General features: G+C 50.0%; 1 protein-coding gene across 1 annotated transcript in view; it reads right to left on the bottom strand.

Moving 5' to 3' along the window:
* The window catches only part of MYO1D (myosin ID), a 161,503-nt gene that overhangs the window by 73,277 nt on the left and 76,199 nt on the right, over window positions 1–12,027 (bottom strand). The window contains exon 17 of the mRNA XM_009995698.1: window positions 8,987–9,194. Coding sequence (XP_009994000.1) covers window positions 8,987–9,194 — 208 coding nt within the window. The remainder of the gene's footprint in view (window positions 1–8,986; window positions 9,195–12,027) is intronic.

Genomic DNA, 12,027 nt, shown 5'->3' with positions numbered 1-12,027 from the left:
CTTCCAGTGCCTGAAGGGGCTCCAGGAAAGCTGGGGAGGGACTTGGGACAAGGGCAGGGAGGGATGGGATGAGGGGGATGGATGAAAACTGGGAGAGGGAGATTGAGGTGAGACATGAGGAGGAAATTCTTTGGTGTGAGGGTGGTGAGAGCCTGGCCCAGGTTGCCCAGGGAAGCTGTGGCTGCCCCATCCCTGGCAGTGTTGAAGGGCAGGTTGGATGGGGCTTGGAGCAGCCTGGGCTGGTGGGAGGTGTCCCTGCCCATGCAGGGGGTGGGACTGGATGATCTTTAAGGTCCTTTCCAACCCAAACCATTCTATCAAATGCTTCTATGAACTGGATTACCTCACCCCTAGGAAGGACCTACCCAACAGCCACAGTGGCAGCACCTCCAAAAAGTAAGGAGAAAAGCAAAGAGAAGAATAAATGTTTTGAAGGAATAGGGTACAAATATTTTTTGTATTGTTTTGGGGTTTTCTGCTCAGTGTTTTCCTTTTCAAGCACAGGGCTTGTTTCTACATCAAGTGATTAATCAGCAATGCTGGAAACCAGGCAAGCTGACTCCCTGATGGTCTCACAGTAGCTTCCAGAAACATGGACCCTTCAGACTACAGACAAAAGGAGGTTGTCAAAGCAACCATCTCTGTGTTCAGCAGCCACTTTGTGCACCCTGCATCGGGTATTTCTGAGCAAGGGGTCATCCAAAGGACACATGAGGATGCTGGAGTGTTCCCTACAAACACACACCACTCGTAGGAGAGCATCAAAGAGTCCCACGTCTCTTCAGAGAAATGCAAACTGGTTTGGGTTGGAAAGAACCTTAAAGATCATCTAGGTCCAACCCCCTGCATGGGCAGGGACACCTCCCACCAGCCCAGGCTGCTCCAAGCCCCATCCAACCTGCCCTTCAACACTGCCAGGGATGGGGCAGCCACAGCTTCCCTGGGCAACCTGGGCCAGGCTCTCACCACCCTCACACCAAAGAATTTCCTCCTCATGTCTCACCTCAATCTCCCTCTCCCAGTTTTCATCCATCCCCCTCATCCCATCCCTCCCTGCCCTTTTCCCAAGCCCCTCCCCAGCTTTCCTGGAGCCCCTTCAGGCACTGGAAGGTGCTCTAAAGTCTCCCCAGACTTTCTCCTCTCCAGGCTGAATGTGCCTCTTATCATTCCTTCTACAGGCAAGAACAAACCACTTCCTTTGCCACTTTTCACTTGTTGTTAACTCATCAAAGTGAGACTGAAGACAACCCTGTTCCCATCTGACCTCCTGAGATTGCCCTGATACCTTCTGATTCTCCAGCCACCTTCAACCCAACCTGACACAGGAGCAGGAGACTCCAAGAAGCGAGTCCACGTATCTTGCAGGAAAAATCAACCAGAGGGTAGAACAAGCTCCAATTGGAGTGACATTGCTGGAAATGCTTCAGAATGAGCTCAAGAACCATCTGCCTCCTTTGATCTCCAAACCAGAACCAGCACATGTGAAGCTCCCAGCCAGGCACAGCCACAAGAGGCTGTGTGCCAAGCCAAACAGGTAGGGGACACCAGAAGGGTCTGGCAGAGTTTCAGGGGGATGAGAAGGTGGAGATGTGTGCAGGACACAGGGAAGGACATGAGGAAGACTGAAGAACACTGGCAGTGAAGTGCTCACAAAAAGAAACCTGATAGCCATCATTGTGGGGTTGGATCTAGATGATCTTTAAGGTCCCTTCCAACCCAAACCAGTAAATGATTCAATTATTCCAATTGCAGAATTTCCGATTTAAAAAAAAAAAAAAGAAAAAAGGAAGAAAGAAAGGAAAACACACCCAGGGCCCTGCAGAGCAGAGGGCAAAGCAGGGTGGGCCCAGAGTGCAGGGATCACCTCTTCTGGAGTCCCTGCACAGAAAAGGGATCATCTAGATTTGACCCAGATGCTGCCATCTCTGGGAAGGCAGAAGGAACCTCATGCAGCACGGGATAGAAACATCTGAGCAAACAAACAAAGGCCCAGAATTCAGCAAAACAAACAGAGCTCGACTAAATTAAACCTTAGTTTTACATTTTGGAGCAGTTCTAGAACTAAACCTTGCAAACCTCTTTCCTGGTTGCTCAGCTCCCCCCGCCTCAACTGTTTCATGGTCAATATTTCCTGCTGCCCCAGCACGAGTTGCCCTCCAGGCACCCCAACTGCAAAGGAGAAAACAAAACCTTGCTAGACATTCACACAGGCATGAACCTCCCTGCTCAAAGGGTCTCAAAGCAGGAGAGGTTATGAAATATTGAAACCCAGGGTGAGGCGCAGAAGCCACGGGCTCCTCTGAGGCCCCATGGGCTGCTCAAGGCTGCAACCTGCAGCAACCTTTAATTATGTGACCCCTGATTGCTTCTGAAAGGGGACATCTCCTCGCTGAGCAGGGCTGTGATGAGTGGCTGGTACTCCCCACAGCACCCACCTGCACACACTGCAACCATCATCTGTGTTTTCATAGAATCCCAGACTGTTTTGGGTTGGAAGGGACCTTAAAGATCACCAGGTTCCAACCCCCTGCATGGGCAGGGACACCTCCCACCAGCCCAGGCTGCTCCAAGCCCCATCCAACCTGCCCTTCAACACTGCCAGGGATGGGGCAGCCACAGCTTCCCTGGGCAACCTGGGCCAGGCTCTCACCACCCTCACACCAAAGAATTCCCTCCTCATGTCCTACTCAAATCCCATTACAGAGCAGCCAGTGGGAAGAGCTGCTTCATTTACTAACTGCTATTTTCTCCTCTCACGTGAGTCAGCTTCATAGAAACAATATTGCACCAGGTGGAGAAAAGAGAAGGATCCCACCCAGAGGTTACTCAGATTGTACTAACAAGACTGTGAACAATAAAAAACATCAGCATTCTCAAAGGAAGAGGGGTTAGAAGATGTCACACACGTGGGGCTCATCACAGACACACGACAGGCTGGATCCAGACCCTGATGGAGCAGGTCTGGGGTCCCTCTGCAGCTCCTGCTGCTGCTCAGCAAATGTCCCTCTGCTGCACCCCCCTTCAGGTCCCTCCAGGGAACTGCTGGAGAGAGTCCAGCCCAGGGCACTGAGATGCTGAGGGGGCTGGAGCATCTGCCTGGGAGGAAAGGCTGGGAGAGCTGGGGCTGTTGAGCCTGGAGAGGAGGAGGCTGAGGGGGGATCTGCTCAGTGCTGATCAATATCTGCAGGGGGTGGCAGGAGGATGGGGCCAGACTCTTCCCAGTGGTGCCCAGGGACAGGACAAGGGGCAATGGGCACCAACTGGAGCCCAGGAGGGTCAAGCTGAAGATGAGGAGAAAGTTCTTTGCTGGGAGGGTGGCAGAGCCCTGGGACAGGCTGCCCAGGGAGGTGGGGGATTCTCCTTCTCTGCAGACATTCCAAATCCTCCTGGACACCATCCTGTGCAACCTGCTCTGGGTGACCCTCCTCTGGCAGAGGGTTAGACTAGGTGATCTCCTGAGGTCCCTTCCAATCCTGATACTCTGTGATCCTGTGATTTGGTCCCTTTAGCACTGCCCTGTTGTCCTGACAAAGGACTTCCTACCACTCCACCCTGGTTGCACTCTCCAGAATTTCCTGCCTCTGGCATGAGTCAGGGAAGAAAGATGCTGAGAGACAGGAGACAACTTCATTCAAACAGATGCAGAACTGTCAAAGCTCATGTACAAAGGAAGCAGAGCAGTTTGCAATCCCCAGAACAAGGCTGCTGCCCTGACAAACAGGCAGAAACATTCCCTCATCCCATGAAAACTCAAGGTAGAGTTTTTCATGCTGAAGATATCAAAATACAGGTTATTTCATGATGCACAAGGGAGGGAGCAGCACAGGAGGAGCAGCTGGATCAGTCTGCTGAGAGATCAGCTTGGCCACACGGGCACGTGGCCCTGTCAACACAGGGGCTACAACCAACTCCTCATTTCCCTTGATCCTTCCCAGCACACATGTGCTGCTCCTTTGGAAGGAGCTACAGCATCTCCTTTCCCAGCTTCTCCCTGCCAAAGCCTCTCCAGATCAAAGCCTCAGTTCACAGCACAAATCCACATGGAATTATACACCTATTTCCTCCTATATTCAAAACCTGTCAAACACGTCCCCTCAAGATGGTAAATGCCTCCAGTCTGGCTGGCACAGACATCGCATCCCCTTTTATTTGGGTCACTGAACTGAAGCCCTCATCAGATGACAGCTGCCCACCCACAATCTGAGATGAAAACACCTCCTTTGTCAGAGGGGAAACCCCCCTTGGTGTGTAACACCCCCCAGCACCCCCTGCTCCAAGGACTGGAGGGGCTGGGGGAGGAAAGGGAAGGTGAAACATGAAATTCTGACAAACCAGCCATGGTTGTTCTCTTTTTCTGCTTTTCCCTGCCAGGTTTTTTGGGGAAGGTTGCCATGGAGACTGCAGCTGCCAGCCACAGCTCTCCCAGGAGCAGCCTCTGCAAAGCCCAGGACCAAGGGGATGGTTCTGGAGGAGGTGGGATCAGCAGCAGGGCCAGCGCTGCCTCCAGCCCCTGCACCCACCTCTGGGGCTCCTGGGCACCAGGGGTTTTGTCCCAGCAGGTGCTGGGCTGCAGGGCCAGGACAATTTTTGTTTCCTCTGCACTAGGCAGTGGAGATGTGATTCCCACGTGCAGCTGGAGAGCTCTGAGAGAACCACCCTGCAATAATGCACTAAATGATAGTGACAAGGCAGAGCATCCCTGCCCCCTGCACGTGCTGCCTGCCCAGGCTGGTTTGTTTTTCCTGAACAAAGCCCTGTTCTGCAAAGCTAATGAGTATGTGGGAACATTTCCAAGGGCAGGAAAAGCAACGGGGTTTTTACAGCAGCTTTTTAAGATTTTTTTGCTTTAAATGTTGATGATTAAAATCATAAAACACAGAAAGCAGATTAAAGCTGCTCCCTTGGCATTTGTGAAACTGGTAGTGAAGGTGGCAAGGTCAGAGGGATGTGAAGAAACTCCAGTACATCCAGAAATGCACCACTTGGAGAGGGGAGATTGAGGTGAGACATGAGGAGGAAATTCTTCCCTGTGAGGGTGGTGAGAGCCTGGCCCAGGTTGCCCAGGGAAGCTGTGGCTGCCCCATCCCTGGCAGTGTTGAAGGGCAGGTTGGATGGGGCTTGGAGCAACCTGGGCTGGTGGGAGGTGTTCCTGCCCATGTAGGGGGTTGGATCTAGATGATCCTTAAGGTCCCTTCCAACCCAAACCATTCATGATTCTATGATAAAAAGAAGTGATGATTTCAGCTGGTGCTTCTAAAAGGACCATTCAAGGTGACTCCAACAGTGATGTCTCCACTACCATGTGGGTTTCCCAACCCCACAAACAGCTCTCACTTGCTAAACTCTCCTGGAGCCAGCAAATTGCCATGGTTAAATCACATCACATCTGCTTCCTGACTTGGTTTGGTCTGAAGTAAAATTCCAGCCTGGAATCCCACTAACATTTTAGCAGAGAAGAAAAAAGGAGGTTCAAGGTAGAGCCAAAGGAGAAGACATCCAGGAGACATGGAATAAAAGAAAGCAAAATCTCCTATTTAAACTGGAAGTCAGTTTTAATTCAATTTAACCCAACTCATAAAAAGCAAATTCTTATTGTCATTAAACAAAGGAACCAGGATCATTTTAAGGGTCGTTACTCACACGATGAAGCTTTTAAGGTAATTACTGGATCTTTTTTTTTTAAATCCTGTGATTCATGTGAGGGCAACACACCCCATAATACATATCATTAGAAATGAAGATGTACATTTAAAACTACAAAGCAACAGAACTGCTAAAAGCAGATTCTTCTCTCATTTCAAATGATTCCTGTGCAAAGCAAAACGTTCCTGGCCCCCAGGCTGGGATCAGCTGCTCTTCAGGCTACACTGCCCCTTCTCCCTCAGGTTTTGTCACAACAACACACTTCATCTCCAGTTGTCTTTTCCTAAGTTCACATTTGAGGGACTCCAACCCAACAGAAGGCTCAGGTATTTAAAAATATAGATATAAATCGAGTTAACCTGTCTCTTCCCTTTTCAAGGTGACTCAGTTTGTCTCACTCAGCCTCTGATGCTGCCAGGCAAGACTGAAGGAAAAAGGAATAAGAACTACATTTTCATACTGGTTTTTAATGAACAATGAAAACAGAAATTAAGATGCAGACAAAATTGCCTTGATGTTTTCAGAGCCTTCACAGAGAAGGCCTTTTCAGACCCTTACTCTGATTTGATTTTTCATTGTGTTGATGGTTCCTTTTTCAGCACTGCCCCATCTGCTGGCAGCAGCACAAGGCTGGTGCACGAGCTCAGGAGCAGAGCAGAGGATGAGATGGAACAGAAGAGCAAGAGAAACACAGAAAATGGCAGAAAAATTGATTATCTAATGATATACCTACAGACATCAATGCAACACCTGCTCTTTTGTTGATGAGCTGTTTAGCATTTTGATTCATTAATGTCTTTTGTCCTTAGTTGCCAGTTCCAGGACTCTAAAGGGCTCCTCTCCAGCAATTTGGAAGCTCACTGGAGTCTGGCTGAAGAATATTCAGTGAGTGCAAACTGAGGTTCAGGGAACACACAGCAGGGTTAAGCTGCAGAGAAGGAGCTCTGGTCACCCAGTGCTCTTCAGAGTCTTCAGGGGAGATTTAAACATTAGGAAGAAAATCTTTGCTGTGAGGGGGGTGAGACCCTGGAACAGGTTGCCCAGAGAAGCTGTGAAGTGAGAAGTGGCAAAGGAAGTGGTTTGGTCTTGCCTGTAGAAGGAATGATAAGAGGCACTGCAATTCAGCCTGGAGAGGAGAAAATCTGGGGAGACAACAGAGCATCTTCCAGTGCCTGAAGGGGCTCCAGGAAAGCTGGGGAGGGACATGGGACAAGGGCAGGGAGGGATGGGATGAGGGGGATGGATGAAAACTGGAAGGGGAGAGATTGAGGTGAGACAAGAGCAGGAAACTCTTTGCTGTGAGGGCCTGCTGGCCCAGGTTGCCCAGGGAAGCTGTGGCTGCCCCATCCCTGGCAGTGTTGAAGGGCAGGTTGGATGGGGCTTGGAGCAGCCTGGGCTGCTGGGAGGTGTCCCTGCCCATGCAGGGGGTTGGATCTGGATGATCTTTAAGGTCCCTTCCAACCCAAACCATTCCATGATTCTATGATTCATGGAGACCAACCACATGATTAAGAGCAGCCAATGATCCCAGCACCTAACAGAGATGTGTGAGGGGGCCCCACAGATCAGCCCCATTTCACCCCAAAGGAATAAGTCAGAATAAACTTTTGGCAAAGTCTGCTGCCCCTTCCAGGGGAGAGACCTAGGGAAAACAATGAGCATTCCAAAAAAGCTGCTGTGAGGCTCAGCAGCAGAGCAAGCAGAACACTGCCACAAAAGGGAAAGAAAACATTGAACCCCAAAGTCCAGAGACAGGCAGGAGTTTGGGGAGCTTGAGCTTTGCATTTCCAGGGAAATAATCACATTAATAGACTTATAAAATTTCTTACTAATGATAAACCATGCAATCTGGCACAAGAAATACCAACCAAGAGGTAACCAGCCCCAGCTCTCCCAGCCTTTCCTCCCAGGCAGATGCTCCAGCCCCCTCAGCATCTCAGTGCCCTGGGCTGGACTCTCTCCAGCAGCTCCTTATCCTTCTGCAACTGGGCAGCCCAGAACTGGGCCCAGTTCTCCAGGGCAGAGCAGAGGGGCAGGAGAACCTCCCTGACCTGCTGGCCACGCTCTTCTTGATGCCCCCAGGATGGCATTGGCCTTCTTGGCCACAAGGACACATTGCTGGCTCATGGTCAGCCTGTTTGCCACCAGGACTCCCAGGTCTTTTTCTCCAGAGCTGCTCTCCAGTAGGTCATCCCCTCTCTTGTACTGGTCCCTGGGGTTGTTCCTTCCCAGATGCAGGACTCTGCACTTGACTTTGTTGAACTTCATTAGGTTATTTAGGTTATTTCCCCTTGTTCCTGTGCTGTGCCCCTCCCAGCCTTGCACCTTCAGCCCCCAGGCCTGTAGGGTCTGGCAGGTCCCTCATGGAATTGCCACTGGTGTGCAAATCACCCCTTCTGCCTGCACCCCCAGCTGCTCAAAGCTTCATGACCCAATGTGCACCAGCAGCTGCCTACTGTGTGCTCCAATAAGCACTGGCAGCACCAGAAGGGAAAACAACAAGGATGTCACACAGGTCCTCAGAAAAACTCCATGATAATTAATAGAATAATATGATGAGGGAGACCACACACTGCACCAGAAAGGACACTCCAGGAGGATGCTCAGTTAGGGATCCTGTCCCCCCTTCCTAGCAGGGAAAAGCTTTCCCTGACTCTTTTCCCACTCCATCTCCCCCTCACACTCCTTTCTCTGCACCCCCAAAGAGTTTTACCATCCCAGTTGTCACATTCCAGCAGCTACAGATCCACAAATCAACTTTCATGCATGTAGAAAGTCCCTTCCAACCCAAACCACTCCCTCTCTCCATAAGCCTGTCCCAGCATCACTCTTACATGTTCATCCATAGAATTTCCTCTAACTTCCCAGGTATCCTACTTCCCAACAGACTAAAACAGTTTACAGGAGCACCCTGGGACACAGGCAGAGCTGGGAGCAGCTGGATGCTACTTGAGGAAGCTTTCCTGCAGCTTTTCTGCACAACCTCTTCCCTAACAAAACCAGCTATCTGGAAGGAAGAGACAAGAGTCCTCCATCTCCCAAAACAGGCAAAGTGTGGACAGAATAAAACCACAGAATCACGGAATTGTTAAGGTTGGAAGGGATCTTAAAGATATCTAGTTCCAACCCCCCTGCCATGAGCAGGGAACCTTCCACTAGACCAGGTTGCAGAAAACCTCCTCCAACCTGGCCTTGAAAACCTCCAGGACTGGGGCATCAACAACCTCCCTGGGCAATCCATCCTCACCACCCTTAGAGTGAAGAATTTCTTCCCAATACCTAAATCTCTCCTCTCTCAGATTAAAACCATGAACAGTCATTCATGCAGTCAACTAAGCTTTACCTTCTGCAGGAAAAGGACAATCCTCACAAGCATCTTGGCATGCAGGTCCTCCAAGGTGAAGAGGGTTCGAGGCGTGCGGATGAAGATCTTGGTCTTGCCATAAGCAACATCGTGTTGAAACCCGTGACACTCAATGAGCTTCTTCACAGCCTCTTTGTCAGAAGAGAGGTCATGGTTTGGCCAAGTGAATTCTGAGATCATCTTGTACCTGGAAGGCCAAGGTACAATTTACAAATGTAAACTTGTAAAGGATCTCGGGGAGATCAACATGATTTAGAAGTAATTATGAGCTTATTCTAATGAAAGTTATTATAGAAAGAAGAGCTTCAAGACACCCTGTGTAAGAATAATGATCCTGAAAACCCAAAGGAAAAGGAAGGTGAGAGGCATGTTTTTGTGAGATGCTGAAAAAAAAATATTGTGAGGAGCTCACTGGACCAACACTGAACTGATGCAACAGGACAATCATCACCTTGACCCCTGCAGGTTTGGCAGCTCCACCGCTCACACCCTCAGAATTCCACTCTACATTGTCTTGCAGGGAAGAAAAGCTTTGGTTCAGTCACATCCTGCATAAGAACCCAACTGCAATCAATGTTCAGTCAGAAAACCTGAATTTCAAAAGTCTGCAAATCCTTTTTCTTGTCTGCCTGTTTAGGAGCTGATCTGCTAGAGAGCAGCTCTGTGGAAAGGACCTTGGAGCCCTGGCAGGAAACAAGTTCTCCATGGGACAACAATGTGCCCTGGTGGCCAAGAAGGTCAATGGTATCTTGGGGTGCATTAGGAGGAGTGTGTCCTCCTGCAAGTTGAGGGAGGTTCTCCTGCCCCTCTGCTTGGCCATGGTGAGACCTCCCTTGGAGTGTTATGTCCAGTTCTGGGTTCCTCAGTTCAAGAGGGACAGGGATTGACTGGAAAGAGTCCAAGGGAGGCTGCAAGGATGATGAAGGGACTGGAACATCTGTCTGATGAGGAAAGGCTGAGAGACCTGGGGCTGTTCAGACATGAAGAAGGCAGGACAAGCTCTTGTCACTTGTGCCCTGTGATAGGAGGAGGGGCAATGGATTCCAGCTGGAGCCCAGGAAGTTCTACCTCAACATGAGGAAGAACTTCTTTCCTGGGAGGGTGACAGAGCCCTGGGACAGGCTGCCCAGAGAGGCTGTGGAGTCTCCTTCTCTGGAGACTTTCCAGCCCTGTCTGGATGCCTTTCTGAGTGACCTGCCCTAGTTTGGGTCCTGCTCTGGCAGGGGGGTTGCACTGGATGATCTCCAGAGATCCCTTCCAACAAAACATTCTGTGATCCTGTGATTCTGACATTTTAGGAGCCATTTCTAACAAATTCTATCATTTCCCAATGGGGCAGCATGTTGACTGCCAGTCTGTGCAAACACCATCACTGCCTCTAACTGCTGTTCAGCCATTTCCTGGGGTTTTAAACCGAGAGAGGGGAGATTGTGGTTAGATATTAGGAAGAAGTTCTTCACCATGAGTGCAGGAAGGCACTGGAACTGGTTGCTCAGGGAGGTTGTTGATGCCCCCTCCCTGGAGGTGTCCAAGGGCAGGTTGGATGGGGCTTGGAGCAGCCTGGGCTGGTGGGAGGTGTCCCTGCCCATGCAGGGGGCTTGGAACCTGATGATCTTCAAGGTCCCTTCCAACCTTCACCTTTCTGTGATTCTATGATCCTTACACTCCAAGCTCCTTTTACACTGAGGGAGAAAATGCAGATTGGAGCTAAGACAACCACAAATCAAACACAACAGTAACTGTATCAGACTCTGCTCTCTCTAAGATTTACCAGCCTTGCAAAGTGCTGATTAGGTGAACAGACATTTGCAAAAAGCAACAATGAATTTTCTGCACAAGATATATGGAGATAATCTAAACTGTAATAGACATTTTCACTGAAGCAGTTTCCCCACACTCATGTTCTAAATAAAACAAGCCTGCAGCAAGTGCAACCACTTCTCTATTTAAAAGCCCAGGATCCAAGTCAAGCATCAATCTCAATGTTTTAGACATTTAGATTTTTCAGCTCCTATGAAATGGCTGCAGCAGTAAACCTTTTTCTTGGGAAGTGGGGGCACTGCAGGAGTTACTGAGCAGATGAAAAGTAGCCCGAATGGAAACACATCCCACTGCTGCTTCCATTCAGCACTGAGCCTTTCTGAATAAGCTGTTGAAGAGGGGGAAAAAATGGAGCTGCAGGCTGTGGGTAAGCAGGGAACACCATCAGCATGAGGGTCACAACACACAGACCAGGGATCTTAGTGATCAATAAAACAGGTTTGTAAAGAAAACCCTCTTCAGACTCACAAAATAAGATTTTTCCACTCACACTTGGCTGGCAAAAGCATTTCCTGCTCTCAAATGCACGTACACACAGGGCATAAATATTTCACACTGGTTTCTCTTTCCTATTCTCATCAGGAAAACGTTCCTACAATAATTAATTCACTGGGAAAACCTTCCAGCTCATGCTCAGGCAAAGGGACAGGCTGTGGCAGCCCCAGCCCAGGCTCCCTGCGTGGGGCTGCTCCCCGCGGGGAAGCAGGAATCAGATGGCAGAGAACTGAAAACTGCCCCCAAAAGCTGGTAAATCCTCCTCTGTTACAACAGAAACAGGGCTGTGGTGTCCACCACGGGGGTGGGACAGGGGGTGGAACACCCTGGAAGTCCTTTTGTTCTGTGCTGTGCGATGTCACCAGCTCAGGGAGCAGGACCTGGACACACAGCCAGCCCAGCCCCAGCCTCACTGCTAATTATAGCCAGGCAGGACCCAGAATAAATCTGCTCCCTGCCACCACCAGCCTGTCCCCCTCCTGTCTGCAGATCTTGGCAGCTTTCAAGGTCACTTTGACATTAAACATCCACTTCTCCACCACCTTCATTTCTCCTTCTCTGTTTGTCTGCAGAAAGACCCAACAGGCACCAGGTCGTTGTTACAAGTTCACAGTTCCCAGACTGGTTTGGGTTGGGACCTCAAAGATCACCCAGTCCCACCCCCTGCATGGGCAGGGACACCTCCCAGCAGCCCAGGCTGCTCC

This window comes from Chaetura pelagica, unplaced genomic scaffold, assembly GCF_000747805.2.
Source record: "Chaetura pelagica isolate M959 unplaced genomic scaffold, ChaPel_1.0 scaffold604, whole genome shotgun sequence".
Taxonomy (NCBI): domain Eukaryota; kingdom Metazoa; phylum Chordata; class Aves; order Apodiformes; family Apodidae; genus Chaetura; species Chaetura pelagica.
This window is presented reverse-complemented; position numbering and strand designations above follow the sequence as displayed.